Raw genomic sequence first — 16015 nt, 5'->3', positions numbered from 1 at the left:
CAGGGAGGAAGTGACATGAAAAACAAATCAAAGGAAATGAACTTCCCACTGCAATGGGTCCTCAAACGCCACGCCTGCGGGCTGTTCTCCAAAATACAGCCTCCCGCCACGACAGCAATCTGCAAGCCATTTTCATTTCCGTGACTCAGCAACCACCATATTTGGAAAAACCTAGGAAGGGCACTCTGGACGTACCAGAAACTTCGGGCGACTACTATGGTAAGCCCCTCTAAGCGCCGCCTGCAGCGAGACTCTCTGGTCGCGGATTGGATATCTGCGCGGGAAGTGAGCAGTGGGTCCTGGGTGGATCCTTGGAGCTGTCCAATCGAGTTACGCTATTATGTGCGCACACGGCGACCGCTGCCTCTCTCAATCCGTCTCAGGCACGCGAGGAGCTGCCCCTTTGAGCTGTAGGGGGCGGGGCGGGGAAGGGGTATTGGCTGTTGGCTGGGCCTCCGCATTGTCGGCTTGCCGCGGAACTGTGAAAGACAGCGACTGGAACCAATCAGCGAGTCAGCTCTGACCAAGGCTGGCGCGCTCGCGCCAAAGGGTCGCGGCCGTTAGTAGTGGCGCGCGCAGAGACTCAAAGTAGGTGACTTCTGGGGGTCCGCGCCCGCGCTGCTGGGGTGCCATCTTGTTTCTCTGGGGGTGGGAGGGGCATGCCTTGGGTGCGACTGGGTGGAGGAGATTTGGAAGTCTCTTCTCGGATTATAATACTCATCCTCACTTGACGCCCCGCCCCGAGTTTAGGTATGAGGACACTTGGGAGACCGTTGGGCCCGGAGGGAACCTACCATGTTGGGGATCAAAGGTGGTGGCCTATTGGGTTGGAGCCAAGGGTCTTGCGCACCCGCAGAGTTCGCCAGTCATAAGGACAGAGTTAGCACTATCTCCGTTGGAGGCCTCCCAATTTCCCAATCAACGGTTTCTCCCTAGGGTGTCATCTTTCTAAGTGAATTCCAACCATAATTCCTATTACGAGTTTTTATCCACTTCCATTGGTTCTTTCATCAATAGGGTCGGTGATGTAACCTCCAGGAGGGCAGGGTTAATTTTATGTTTGGTTCGTGAATGTGTCTCTAATACTTTGAACGGTACCAGGTGCGGAATAACTACTGTTGAGCGAACATGATGGGCCGTACAGGAAAAGACACAGTTCTGCGGGTCCAGTTCTCCAGGGGATATGTGAAGGCAGAAATGGTTACAATATGGTGAGAAGTGTCGGGATAGATACAAATCCATTGACTACGGTGGAACACATGAATACATTAGGAACACCAGAAAGTGCGGAAGACTCCAGGAAAGGCTTTGCCGAGGAAGTGACCTTTGAACTGAGTGGTAAAGAATAGGTAGGAGTTAGACCGAAAACTAGGAGCCAAGGGCCAAGGAGCTGGCCGAAGGCATGAGATGTGGGGCAATGAGGACAGTGTGTTCAGAGATTGAGAAGGCGGCCCATGTGGCTTTTGGGGGTGGGAGAGGGCGAAGAATGCACTGAGGTCATCAAGTTCAGATCATGTTGGCTCTTGCTAAGGAGTTTAAATTTTATTTTATTCTGAGAGCATGGAAAGCCATCGAAGAATATTAAACAGAGGAGAGACGTTATCTGGATGATCTTGGGCGAGGTGCTTAACCTATCTGTGTTGCAGTTTCTTTAGCAAAAAAATAGAACATAATAATACTTTACAGGGTTCTTTAGATAATTAATTGAGTCAGTTTATTCTGATCACACTGGGATTGCCTAAAGTGTAAGAAGCATGGACTTTGAAGCCAAAAGCACATTTATTCCTGCCCTTTACATTTACTTGCTGTTTTACTGTGAGCAAATACTATTTTTAGACTTAGTTTCCTAAATGCTGGCCTCATATGGCTATTATGCCTGACACATAACGCCATTACCAACACATAGTTGATGCTTGGCAAAAGTTACCTTCCTTTAAACTGGTGTTTTTCAAACTATGAGTTGCAATCCAATAGTGAATATTGAAATCAATTTAGTGGGAAGCAAATCAGCATGTAAAAATAGAAAATAGAAAAAAAAACAATGAAAATTATCACATATAGTAAGGCTAACCACTGTTTCTCAAAATGTCTATATAAATGTGTTTGTTAAGTGTGTTTATTGATTATGCTATTACAGTTGTCCTATTTTTTTTCTTCCATTTATCCCCCTCCACCAGCATTCCCCCTCTCTTATTCATGTCCATGGGGGGTACATGGACCATTTCCCATACTATCCTTAACCTCCCCCTGTCTATTTTGTACCTGTCATTTATGCTTCTTATTCCCTGTACCTTTTCACCCATTCTCCTACCTCCCCCTCCCCGGATAACCCTCCATATGATCTCCATTTCTGTGACTCGGTTCCTGTTCTAGTTGTTTGCTTAGTTTGTTTTTGTTTTATGTTCAGTTGTTGATAGTTGTGAGTTTGTCACCATTTTACTGTTCATAGTTTTGATCTTCTTTTTCTTAGATCAGTCCCTTGAACATTTCATAAAATAAGGGCTTGGTGATGACGAACTCCTTTAACTTGACCTTATCTGGGAAACGTTTTATCTACCCTTCCATTCTAAATGATAGCTTTGCTGGATAGATATTTGTTGGATAGAACCCTAGGTTGTGCAGTCTGTCTTGCTTTCCAGTTATTCTTCCTGGCTTATCTGCATGAGAAGGTGGGACCCCCTGTCCACCAGCTGCCACCTTGGTGCACATCCTCTCCACCCCAGCTGCCTCTCTCCACCTTCCCTACCAGTCTGAATGAATGTTTCTTCTTTAACTCCTTGGTTGTCGGACTTCCATACAGTTCAATTTTCTGGCAGTTCTAGTTATTCTTTGTTTTTAAATTGGTTGTCGTCTTTCTTTTGGTTGTGCAAAGAAGCAAAGCATGTCTGTGTATATCTCCATCTTGGCCAGAACCCCAGTATATGTGTGTGGTTTGTTGTTTTTTTGTTTTTAAGATTTTGTGTATTTATTTTTAGAGAGGGGAATGGAGGGAGAAAGAGAGAGAAACATCAATTTGTGGTTGCCTCTGTGTACCCTCTACTGGGGACCTAGCCTGCAACCCAGGCATGTGCCCTGACTGGGAATTGGACCAGTGACCCTTTGGTTTGCTGGGTGGCACTCAATCCACTGAGCCACACCAGCCAGGGCAATATGTGCATTTTTATATACAGGTATTCTTCAGGCTGTGATGTTTTGACTTTACAGTATTGCAAAAGTGGTATACATAATAAATTACATGAGATACTCAACCATTTATTATCAAATAGTGTTTGTGTTAGATGATTTTGCTCAACTGTAGGCTGATGTAAGTGTTCTGAGCACCTTTAAGGTAGGCTAAGCTAAGCTACGATGTTGGGTAGGTTAGGTGTATTAAATGCATTTTCAGTTTATGGTTTTAGCAGGATATAACTGTAAGTTGAGGAACATCTACTTGTAAACTTGGGACTTTATGATTTTTTTATTCTGTGTCATAGTCAAAAATGTTTTTTCAATGCTTTAGAAGGTTAACAACAGAATGCTTGGCATAACAAGAAGCATCAAACTCTGTAACTATCCAGGTCTACCCCCAGTTGTGGGTCTCCTTGCTAAGACTGTGTGAGCCAATGATAGAAATGATGGCAGTGTGTTTCCTTCCCAGATCATGGAGGATACTCAGGCTATTAACTGGGAGGTTGAAGAAGAGGAGGAGACAGAGAGACCCAGTGACTCATTGGGGAGTAGCCTGGAGCCCTTAGGGCGACTGCGTATCTTCAGTAGTGTCCACGGACCAGAAAAAGGTCAGGGGGTATGGATACTGCTATAGGCCTCTTATTTTTGTGGGGAGGTAGTTGGAGGGTTGTAAGAAGTTTGTATATGTTTCACAGGTATCTGAAAAAACTTTTTACTGGGAATAGAGAAGAGGGGGCTGATTGACTTGACTGTTCCAGGCAAGGTCTCTGGACTCACTGGGGGTGATTTTACTGTACACTTAAAAATGGTTAAAATGCTTTATTTTATGTATGTTTTATAACAATAGAAAATCTATATGGATGGGCGGGTGTTAAATATGAATAATATATATATTCTTCAATACTTAAATGTCCTAGGGCCTTTTATTTTTCTAATGCATGTGGGAACTTTGAATGGGTAGCTGGATACTTAACCAGAATTTTCCCAATAACAGGCCAGGAATGTGGCCTTGGAACATACCTGTCTCTCTAATTCTTAGATTTCCCACTATACCTCGGGAAGAATGTGGTAGGCCGAATGCCTGATTGCACTGTGGCCCTGCCCTTTTCAACCATCTCTAAACAACATGCAGTGATTGAAATCTTGGCCGGGAACAAGGCACCCATTCTCCGGGATTGTGGGAGCCTCAATGGTACGCAAATCCTGAGGCCTCCTAAGTTTCTGAGCCCTGGGGTGAGTCATCGTCTGAGGGACCAGGAGTTGGTTGTCTTTGCTGACTTGCCCTGCCAGTACCATCGCCTGGATGTCTCCCTGCCCTATGTGTCCTGGGGCCCCCTAACTGTACAGGAGACACCCAGGGTACAAGGAGGAACTCAGCCTTGGGGGAATCTGTTGGCTGAGGACTCAGAAGAGGAAGTAGGTAAGTGTGTGTATTGGGAGGGTGGGCAAAGAGATAAGGATGGTGAAAAACTGTCAATTTACTCCTTTCTACCCTTGGCAGATCCTCTTTCTGAAAGGTACATGGTGAAAGAACCAAGGACCACATTCCCCCTTTTGGCAACAGTTGTTCCAGAGAGGTAATTGCTGAAGGGCCAGATACCTGAGTCTTCCAAAAGAGGAGGAACCCCAGACTAAAGGATCCATCTCTAAGAGAGAGAACTATCATGGAAGTGAGGGCTGGGGAGCTACACATACTCTTTCACTAGCTGAATTTCCATTAAACACGTCTGATGTGCCAAATGGAAAACTAATTGCTAGAGATAGAAAAACAAATACTACCTTGTCTCTGCCCTCCAGGAGCTCACAGTGGAGTCAGGCATCCCTTCCTGGGAAATAGATTCGATAAACTCTTTTTTCTTCTCTTCCCTTCATAGTGATGAAGAGGGGCCTTCTTCTGCCCCACATGGCCCTGAGCCACCTTGTGCCTTCAACCTTGACAGTGACACAGATGAGGAAGAAAGTCCACAACCAGTAGCAGGGGAGGCCTGCTCAGCTGCTACAAGAGATGCCGCTGCAGAGACAGAGCAGCCTAAAGCTGTCGCAACTGAAATCCAGTGTGAAATGAATCAGTATTCAGGGAAGGAAAGGAACAATGACACAAGAGCCAAGAGGGATACAAGCAATGGGGTGGTTCCAGTTGGGATGATTCTTGAGAGAAGCCAACCTGCTAGAGAGGACAGTGAAACAGATGTGGAAGATGAGAGCAGGCCTCCAGGAAGGCCAGCTGAGGTTCATCTAGAAAGGGCCCAGCCTTGTGGCTTCATAGACAGTGATACTGACGTGGAAGAAGAAGAGATTCCTGCGACCCCAGCTGTGGTTCCTGTGAAGAAGAGGCAAATCTTCCATGGTGTTAGTACAGAGAGCCTTGGGGGACCTGACCTGGCACATCTTCAAGAGAGCCTGGCTGGTAGTGACACAGATGTGGAGACTGAGGCCCCACTCACAGTCCCTTTGGGGCGCAGCCAAGCCTCCATGGTGATTAACAGCAATACAGATGATGAGGAAGAAGTGTCAGCAGCACTCACTTTGGCACGTCTGAAAGAAAGCCATGCTGCTATGTGGAACAGAGATATAGATACAGAAGAGGACCAGGCCCAACCTCTGGCTTTGCTTGAGCAAAGCCAAACCTCTTCTGGGAGAGACGGTGACACAGAAGTGGAGAAGGAGAAGTTCCCAGTAGAAAAGAGAGAATATGTTCCCAAGGGTCACACAGACAAAGTGCATTCAGAAAAGAGCCAACCTCCTTTCAGGGCCAGTGTTAAAGAAGTGGAAGAAGATAAGAGCTCACCTGGAGTCCGCCTGGAAATAAGCCAAGCCTCTGCCCAAGTGGGCATCAGCACACGAGTGGAAGAGGAAATCCCCCCAGGATCAGCTGTTATACTTCCAGAGAAGCATCAGGTGCCTGTTGCATGGACAAATCAAACAAATGTGGAAGCAGAAAGGGGTCCAGCAAAGCTACCTGTGATGCATCTAGAGGAAGCCCGGCCTCCTCCAGGTGGGGACAGTGAAGCAGATGCTGATGTAAGAAAGAGTCAGTTTCCAACAGAAGGGGTTGCTGGGACAGAGTGGGTTTGTATCTGTTCTTCAGCAGGAGGGAGCTCTTGAGGCAGGGGCCCAGGGTGAGCCACCTTTAGCACAAGTAGAGCAGGGCCATCTTGTCTCAAGGGAGAAAGTAACAGATCTCTTGGTAGACACAGGTACTCCAGGAGAACCCACCCAGCCACAGAGAAAGAGAGCCCAGCCCCCCAGAGAAAGAGGGAGAGAACCACATGTGGACACGACCAAGGACTCTGAAGACAACCATGATGGTAAGTGCTGGCCTTTCCTCTTCCCTTGACCCCTAAGATAAAGAAAGTTTATAGGGGGACTTAGTCCATTCAGGCTGCTATAAACAATACCACAGAATGGATGGCTTATAGACAATAAACCTTTATTTCTCATGGTTCTAATGGCTGGACAGTGCATGATCCAAGCAACAACAGATTCATTATCTTAGTGAGGGTTCACTTCCTTGTTCACTGGTTGCCTGCTTCTCACTGTGTCCTTAAATGCCAGAAGGGCACAAGGGCGCTCTTTGGGGTCTCTTTTATTAGGGTACTAATCCCATTCATAAGGTTTCCACCCTGAGGACCCAATTCACTTCCCAAGTACCCTACCTCCTAATGCTATCACATTGTGGTATTAGAATAAGAATGTGGAGTGGCTGTCCTGGCTGGTGTAGCTCAGTGGATTGAGAATAGGCTGTGAACCAAAGGGTCACTAGTTTGATTCCTAGTCAGGGCACATGCCTGGGTTGCAGGCCAGGTCCCCAGTGGGGGCCACATGAGGCAACCACACATCGATGTTTCTCTCCCTCTCTTTCTCCCTCCCTTCCTCTCTCTCTAAAAATAAACAAAATCTTAAAAAAAAAAAAGAATGTGGAGTGGTATCTTCCTGAAAGCAGCCAGAAGTGACCTCTAAAAAGCAGTTTACTATTCACATGACCCAGAAAACCCCACAAAATCATGCAAATCAAGAGGTTCAACTCTTCATGTTCACTTTAAGTGAACCTGGTATGAACCTGGTATGAAACTACCCGGCCATCAAGGGTATGTGTATTCAGAAAGCCACCAAGTATGTGAAAGATGTAACTTTAAAGAAGCAATACGTCCCATTCTTTTGATACAATGGTGGAGTTGATAGTTGTGCCCAGGCCAGACAGTGGGGATTGACACAGGGCGAGTGGCCCCAAAAGCTAAATTTTTGCTGCATGTGTTTAAAAATACAGAGAGTAATGCTATACTTAAGAGTTTAGGTGTAGATTTTTTTTTTTTACTTATTTTTTAGAGAGGGGAAAGGAAGGAGAAAGAGAAGGAGAGAAGCATCAATGTGTGGTTACCCCTCGCATGCCCCCAACTGGAGACCTGGCCTGCAACCCAGGCATGTGCCCTGACTGGGAATCAAACCCATGATCTTTTGGGTCGTAGGCCTGTGCTCAATCCACTGAGCTACACCAGCCAGGGCTAGATATAGATTTTTTGGTCATTGAGCACATCCTGGTGAATGAAGCTCCCAAGGTGCAGTGCAGAACTTACAGAGCTCGTGGGCGGGTTAACTCAGGCATGAGCTCTCCCTGTCACACTGAGATGATCTTACTGAAAAAGAGCAGATTGTTACTAAACCAAAAGGGAGTTTGCATGGGAGAAAAAGATACCCCAGGAGAAACTGAAGAAACAAAAACTTATGGCTGGGGAGTAAATTCAGCATAAAATAAATACTAATAATTTTTTTTTAATTTTAAAGAATGTGGGGTGGGACACACATATTCAGTCCATTGCATAGAGGTTTGATTTGGGAAGATAAAAAATAGAGAAAAAGTAAGGTGTTATGGGTCAGATATGATTTTCTTAAATCCTGTCTTTCTCCCCCACCAGATTCTGAAAATCTGGACCTGCAAGCTACCCAGTGCTTTGTGGAGAGAGAGAATCAGAGCATGGAAGGTGAGAACGTCTGTGTCATGGGGATGCTGGTACATGAGCAGGAGCTGGGTGATTAGACAGGTGGCCTTTGAATGGTGTGGAAGCTGGCACAGGCAGGGCAGGAGATTGGAGTTCTCTGGAGGAGCTATGCTCAGCCTGTCTTTCCTTGTGCAGCAGCCCAGAGCATGGAGGGTGAATCCACCTAGGCCTTCCCCTTTACCCCAGAAGCCTGCCCCTTCCCATGGAGGCTTCCAGGCCCCAGGTATAAGAAGCTGCCCTCCTCTGTGCCCTTAACTTCACATCATTGTTCCTTCCTCTATGTGTTTCTTTCATATTCTTTATTTGCCGATGTTTCTCCATTTTATTAGGAAAAAAAGTCATTAATTTAGAGACCCATAGAGCAATTTGTCTAGCATAATTTTTAAGAGGCTGCTGTGAGCGCTTTTATATGAAAGTATGGCCTCACTTTTTAAAAAAAAATTTTTTTAAAGATTTTACTTATTTATTTTTAGAGAGAGGAGAAAGGTGAGAGAAAGAGAGGGAGAGAAACGTGTGTGGCTGCCTCTCATGTGGCCCCCCACTGGGGACCTGGTCTGCAACCCAGGCATGTGCCCTGACTGGGAATCAAACCAGCTACCCTTTGGTTCACTGACCAGCACTTAATCCACTGAGCCACACCAGACAGGGCTATGGTCTTACTTTTGGAGGCAAACATTAAATGTTACAGATATCCTTCTTATTCCCAGCTTTTCTTTAATAGCTCATAGATTTAATATTCATGAATTTATCTTAATCCTTTCTTAATCTGTTAACCTTCTCAACCTTTCTCCCTCTCTCTGACTCTACTTCCAGGTGCCCTGGATGAACCATGGGAGGTCTTGGCTACACAGCCATTCTATCTAAGAGAGTCTGAGGCCTCAGATACCCAGCCTATTGCTGCCCACCTTGAGGCCCATGGCTCTTGCCCCTTTTCACCTAGGGCAACACCTCAAGACCAACATCCAGAAAGCCCATTTCACGCAGAGCCATTGGAGATTCAAGGCAGAGGGTTGCAGACTGCAGAGAAAGGCATGAGTATACCAAGAGAATCAGCAGAGAGGGTGACTCTGGAGGGAGGGTCATTAGGGAGGGAAACCAAAAAACTGCCACTGGAAGGATTGAGAGAAAATGTGATGGGAGAGGAAGAATTAGCCAGGGTGATGAAGGACAGAGAACAAAAACAGGTGTTAGCTAGAGACACTCAGAGACAAGAGTCCAATACAATGGTGAAAAGGGATATGGAGAGGTTGAAGGTAGAAATTGAAACACCCAAGGAATTACAAGAGATGGTAAAGCAGGCTCTTGCAAAAGAAGCATTTGAGAGAGAAGCAGAGAAACCAGCACCAGAGAAAAAGTGTGAGCCAGGTGGATTAGAAGTCAGCATACCCAAAGTAATACTGGAAGGAGGTACACAGAGACTGGAGACAAACAGAGGGAGCATGAACCAGAAAGGGCAGGCCACCAGCCCAACACTGGAGCCTGCAGAAGGGGCAGGGGACCTTATGGGACTCTCTTCAGCCCTGATAGCTTCTGGGAGCCAGTCAGGTGGGAGAAGGGGAGCCCCATTAAGCCACGAGAGGTGGCAGAGAGGTAAGTGAAAGCAGAGGGGGGACCCAAGGTGCCACATAGCCCTTATGGTAAACCCTAAGTAACTGTCGGTTTGAACCTCAGCTACACTTGTTTTTACTTTCTGTCTAGGCCACTTGAGTTGCAAGATGACACCTGCAGAGAGGCTCTCTAGGGTAAGAGCTGCTTTCTCTATCTCCCCGCCACTTTGCTTTCATTTGTTCTTCTCCAACTTCTCCACTATTGTCATTTTCCATTCCTTAGTGTTGTCATCTGTCTCTTTACCTTGGCACCTGTTATTTTCCATATACCTGTTTCCCAGTTCTGTCTCCCTCAGCCTGATTCAGAATATCCCTTTCTTCATGCCCCTTCCTTCTTCCCAACTATCCATCATCCATATGCTGACAACACTGTATTGGTCTTATGGGAAAGGTTCGTCAGGAAGGAGACCGCTTCCTACTTAGGAAGTTCCCAGACTAATGGAAGATAATCAGAGACAGAGAAAAGCCAGTGAGCATACTCTCACTGTAACAAGCATCAAGAATAGTGTCTAGTCCTATCTCTCTTCCCTCTGCCTCTTGCTCTCTCACTTGCTTCTATTTCTCCCCAGGGTGATCCAGAATCCCTAGATGCTTGTGTGCCTCCGACAGTATCTGAAGCCTCAGCCCCAGGCCAAAACCCCCTCATCTGTCAGAACCAAAAACATCCTGCTCCTCAGCCCCTCTTTGCTCCCTCTCTACCTTTTTTAGAACCACCCATTCCCAGAAGCAGGCAAAATGGGAGCCGGGAAATTTTAGAGAATCCCTTGTCTTCAGAGTTGGACACTCTTCATGACAAACCCGAAGTCAGGCCTCGGGGGTGCTCTAGGATGGCATCCTCTCCAGTTTCTTCTATATCCTCAGAATCCCACCCTCCTGCCTCCAAAGACCAGCCTGCCACCCCTGAGCCCACATCTCGGGCCACTCGGAGCAGGACACAGAGGTCCTCTGTCAAGACCCCTGAACCATTTGTCCCCACAGCCTCTGAGCTCCAGCCTTCCACCTCCAAAGACCAGCCTGTCACCCCTGAGCCCACATCTCGGGCCACTCGGAGCAGGACACAGAGGTCCTCTGTCAAGACCCCTGAACCATTTGTCCCCACAACCTCTGAGCTCCAGCCTTCCACCTCCAAAGACCAGCCTGTCACCCCTGGGCCCACATCTCGGGCCACTCGGAGCAGGACACAGAGGTCCTCTGTCAAGACCCCTGAGCCAGTTGTCCCCACAGCCTCTGAGTGCCAGCCTTCCACCTCCAAAGACCAGCCTGCCACCCCTGAGCCCACATCTCGGGCCACTCGGAGCAGGACACAGAGGTCCTCTGTCAAGACCCCTGAACCATTTGTCCCCACAGCCTCTGAGCTCCAGCCTTCCACCTCCAAAGACCAGCCTGTCACCCCTGAGCCCACATCTCGGGCCACTCGGAGCAGGACACAGAGGTCCTCTGTCAAGACCCCTGAACCATTTGTCCCCACAACCTCTGAGCTCCAGCCTTCCACCTCCAAAGACCAACCTATCACCTCCAAGGTCATAGCTCAGAGTGGTCGGAGCAGGACACTGAGGACAGGAAGTGCTGTGCCAGTTCCTGCCACCACTGAATTCCAGTCTCCTGACCCCACAGACCAGCCTATTTCCCCTGAGTCCATCCCTCAAGCCAATTGCAGCAGGAGGCCAAAAGCCTCTAGGAAGAATGGGTCCCTCACAACTCCCATCGTCTCTGAACCCTGTTCTGCACCCCTTGAACCTAACTTCCCATTCTCAAGGAACCAAAGAAGGGGAGCAGTAAGAGTAGCCAAGTCCCTTGCGGCCATCCCTAAGCCTGCCTTTGCCCAGCTTCCTGAGGCACCCACTCATGTTTCCGAGATCCAAAAGGCAGAGGCAGGAGGTAGATATGAGGTCACTTCAAAGACCCATCCTAAGGCCTTTCAAAACCGCAAGAGGCCTTTCAGTGCTGTGGATTCACCCCCGCTTCGAAAACGGCTCCAAAGAGGGGAAGTCCACCAGAAGACAGTATTCCTCAAGGAAGAGGAAGATTCTGCAGAAAAGGAAGAGGTGAGGGGAGGGCTGGGGGCACAGAGCTGGGAAAGGCTTGGGGATTCAGAAATCCTCACAAAGATCCTTCTCAATCCCAGGATGTAGTCATTCCAGGACCAGGCAAGAGAAAGAGAGACCAAGCTGAGGAGCCCAAAGGAGTGCCAGGCCATCGCCTCCGTCGGACCAAACCTAAACATGAGTCCACAGCCCCCAAAGTAGGAGAGAAGGGGCCTCATGCTTTGTGGGTTCAGAAGTGGGTGGATGGGAGGAAAGCCAGGGGATTTGGGAGATAAGCACTGATGCATGGGTTGCTGTGACCAATTTGGGCCAATCCCTTCCACAGGTGCTCTTCACAGGAGTGGTAGATGCCCGAGGAGAGCAGGCAGTGTTGGCCCTGGGGGGGAGTCTGGCCAGCTCAGTAACAGAAGCTTCCCACCTGGTAACTGATCGAATCTGCCGGACAGTCAAGTTCCTGTGTGCCCTGGGGCGGGGGATCCCTATCCTCTCCCTGGATTGGCTGCACCAGGTGAGAGGCCAGGGAATGAGGACAGACCAGTAGAGAAAGTGACAGTAGAAGACTGCTCACATAGCACTCAAGGGAGGGGGTGCAGGAACACAAGGGTGAGTCAGGTGGGAGACTTCATTCAGAAACACTTTGTGAGCTCCCTGTAATTGCTAGGCAGCAGGACTAGGTGACAGGCTGGCCTGAGCTTTGATACTGACTGCTACCACCCTTAGTCCCACAAGGCTGGTTGTTTCTTGCCCCCGGATGAATATGTGGTGACTGATTCTGAGCAGGAAAAGAACTTTGGCTTCAGCCTCCGTGACTCTCTGAGCCGGGCTCGTGAGCGAAGGCTGCTAGAGGTGAGAGACTGTCTTCTCCCCAACAGTGCACAGCTTCTTGGTATGCTCTCCACTGTCTCCACCATTTTTTTCCTCTTAGGGCTATGAGATTCATGTGACCCCTGGAGTCCAGCCACCTCCACCTCAGATGGCAGAGATCATCAGTTGCTGTGGAGGCACTGTCCTACCCAGTATGCCCCGGTCCTACAAGGTAAGGGTGGATGGGGAGTGTTCTAGATCTGGGGAAGTGCACATGGGAACACAGTAGTGAGAGGGTTTGGGAAGAATAGCACAGAAAGGGATAGGAATGAGAGAGGAGCTCTGCTGATATCAATGAGACTTAGTTTTATTTTGTATTTTAAAGAATTTCAGATATACACAAAAAGAAAAATGCAGTGGGCCTCGATATACCAGTCACTGAGGTTAATTTAGATGTTGCTACATTTACTCTATCCCTTTTTCTCCCCATCTTCTTTACTAAAGTATTTTAAAGAAAACTGCAAACATATTTCCACTTACATACCTAAAGTACATATCTCTAAGAAATATGTACATTTTCTTTTTTTTTTTTCCTTTAGTATGTAGGGATTTTTTTGTTGTTATTTACTTTTACCAGGGAGTGGGAGAGGGAGAGAAACATCAATCAGTTAATTGCCTATCACATGCCCCCAGCTGGGGACCTGGACCACAGCTCAGGCATGCGCTCTGACTGGGAATCAACCATCAGCCCCTTGGTTCACAGGCCAGCGCTCAATCCACTGATCCACAGCATCCAGGGCCCACCCAGGCTTTTTTAAGCCACTGACTTCCTACAGAAACTAGGTCAATTGTCCTTTAGAATGTTCCTCAGTCTGGACTTTCAGTTTCACTTTTTGCTCCCTGATTGTATCATTTATCTTGTTCTCCTATCTTCTATATTTCCTGTAAATTATAGTTAATTTTAAAAGCTTGAATAAATTCTGGTTCAACTTTTCTGATAAGAGTACTCCATAGACAATGCAGTATGCTTCACATGGCATCATATCAGAAGGTACTGTTTTAGTAATGCTTAGACTGATGAATGGGTCCTAAACCTATTTCTAGGATTCTTTCTCCACCTGACTTTCTATATGTACTGTCTGTCTTCCCAGCCCCAGAGAGTTGTGATCACATGCTCCCAGGATGTTCCTCGATGCAACATTCCAATTCGGGTTGGGCTGCCCATCCTCTCACCTGAGTTCCTGCTGACAGGAGTGCTGAAGCAGGAAGCCAAGCCAGAGGCTTTTGTTCTCTCCACTTTGGAAATGTCATGCACCTGAAAACCCACCCCAGTACCCTTTTCCCTCCCAGAACAATAAATACTTAGAAAATATTTGGAGAGAGAATTTAGGGCTTTAAAAGGATTGGGGTATACCAGTCTGATTTGTCGTGAAACATGGGTGGGGCTGAACAGGCTTATGGGGAAAACAAAGATAGGGAGATTGGGAGGAGATTTTCTTAAATGGTCATTTATTTGGCTAATCTCATGCTAGATATTTTAGTGGCTGTCATCTTTAGGTGGACTGATGTGCTTATTGCTTGGTGTCCTGCCTCCCTTTTGGAAGTATCTCTCTTTTTCTTTTTCTACTGGGGTTCTTGTTTATCCTCCAAAACATAGTGGAAACAATTTTAATATCAGGAACTTGAAAGGATGCTTGGAGTGAGTAAATTTGAAGATGTAGTTATAAAATGTTACTAAAATATTTTCTTCTCTTCTGGCCCCATCTTGTTAGAAGCATCCTTTAGCTTTGACTTAGAGCAAGTCTCTGCACTTTTCTGGCCTGGTTTTCCAGCATCTATAAAATTAGAGCTTCAGCTTAACCTCTATGATAAATAAATATTCACTCTGTGCCTTATAGTGTAGTGCATTTTTTAAGTTTATGCTTTTTTAAAATTTAAGTTTTAAAGGTTGGTTGATTTTAGGATATGGAGAAATTGGAAATTGGAACCCTTACTCATTGCTGATAGGAAGGAAGAATGGTTCAGCCCTTGTGGTAAACAGCTTTATGGTTTCTCAAAAAGTTGAACATAATTGCCAAATGACCCAGCAATTCCACTTGTAGGTATATACCTGAAAGAATTAAAACAGTTCACAAACAAGTGTAGACACTTGTTCATATAAACACTTTTCACAGGAACCAAAGGAGAGAAATGTGTTTCAAAATGTGACATGCCCATACCAGTGATTATTATTCAGCCATAAAAAGGCATAAAATACTACTGATTTATGCTACAGTATGTTGAGACTGAACCTTAAAACCATTATCCTAAGAAGCCAGACACAAAAGGTCACATTGTCTGATTCCACTTACAAAATAACCCAGAATAGGTAAATCCATAGAGATAGAGAGTAGATTGGTGGTTGCAGTGGCCTGAGTGGGGGGAAATAGGTACAGCGTTTTATTTTGGGGAGATGAAAATGTTTTGGAACTAGATAGAGGTAGTGCTTGCACACATTATGAATGTACTAAATGCCACTGGATTGTTGTCTTTGAAATGCTTAATTTTATGTTATGTGATTTTCACTTTAATAAGAAAAACTTCGTTGATTAATTCTGTGCATTTTCCTGAGGTAGGTTCTACCTAAGTTTGGAGAACTTTGGTATAGTAGAAATAGCATGAGCTTCGCCACTGTGCTGGCTTTTAACTATTTCTAATCTCTTAATATAGTATATTAAGCATGGCCATTGTGGGTATAGCACATGGTAGGACCCAAATAAATGATAGTCCCATTGCACAACTCAAAGCCTCATTTGTGTGAAACTGTCCATGTTTTTTGAGGTCATGGAATTCCTTCTAGTGCTTGTCTCCATAGCCCCATTTAGCATTCCCACTTCATGACTGGTATCATTTAAGTGCCTCAATGTAAACCTCTAGAGAATAGGAATTTTTTTCTTACATTTCCAATGAATCCCACAGTTTGTAGCAAGTTGTGTCATGTATCAGTCAGGGTCCTGGCAAGAAACAATGGCACAGTCAAATTAGAATAATTTGGGGGGAGTTTAATAAAGTGAAAATTACAAGTAGGCAGAGATGAAACACAACATTGCAGTACCCCAGTATGCACAGATCTGTGTTGATCACCTCTAAGTCCAAAAAGATGAGATGAGGGAGTTCTATAGGGAGAGCTCCCTCCATAAAAACTGACTTGCGTTGATGTAGTACATGCAGGACATCTTCCTGAAGCAGAAAGGGTGGAGGAGAGTAAATCTGGAAGGAAAAAAGAAAATGTATGTTACCGTATACAATAGTGTTGATTCAGAAGATGGGAGATCTGAGCCTTGGGCAAAGAGAAAGAATGTATAGAGTGCATGAGATACTGTTTGGCAATTTTCTCATCTCTGAGCCCACAAGA

At 46.3% G+C, this 16015-nt stretch overlaps 1 protein-coding gene across 1 annotated transcript; it reads left to right on the top strand.

Moving 5' to 3' along the window:
• The first annotated feature begins 763 nt into the window (after positions 1-763).
• MDC1 (mediator of DNA damage checkpoint 1) lies at positions 764-14516 on the top strand. The gene is given in 15 exon segments (XM_036023763.1): positions 764-1617; positions 3638-3776; positions 4208-4588; positions 4670-4745; positions 5043-6240; positions 6242-6476; positions 8082-8147; positions 8979-9755; positions 9864-9907; positions 10342-11817; positions 11898-12014; positions 12143-12325; positions 12538-12663; positions 12743-12853; positions 13773-14516. Coding segments are annotated over 14 exon segments (5094 nt in total). The 5' UTR covers positions 764-1617; positions 3638-3640; the 3' UTR covers positions 13941-14516.
• Positions 14517-16015: the final 1499 nt, after the last annotated feature.

Source organism: Phyllostomus discolor, chromosome 4 (assembly GCF_004126475.2).
Source record: "Phyllostomus discolor isolate MPI-MPIP mPhyDis1 chromosome 4, mPhyDis1.pri.v3, whole genome shotgun sequence".
NCBI classification, from domain to species: Eukaryota; Metazoa; Chordata; class Mammalia; order Chiroptera; family Phyllostomidae; genus Phyllostomus; species Phyllostomus discolor.
The sequence above is the reverse complement of the archived record's forward strand: the minus strand, read 5'-3'. Positions and strand labels throughout refer to the sequence as shown.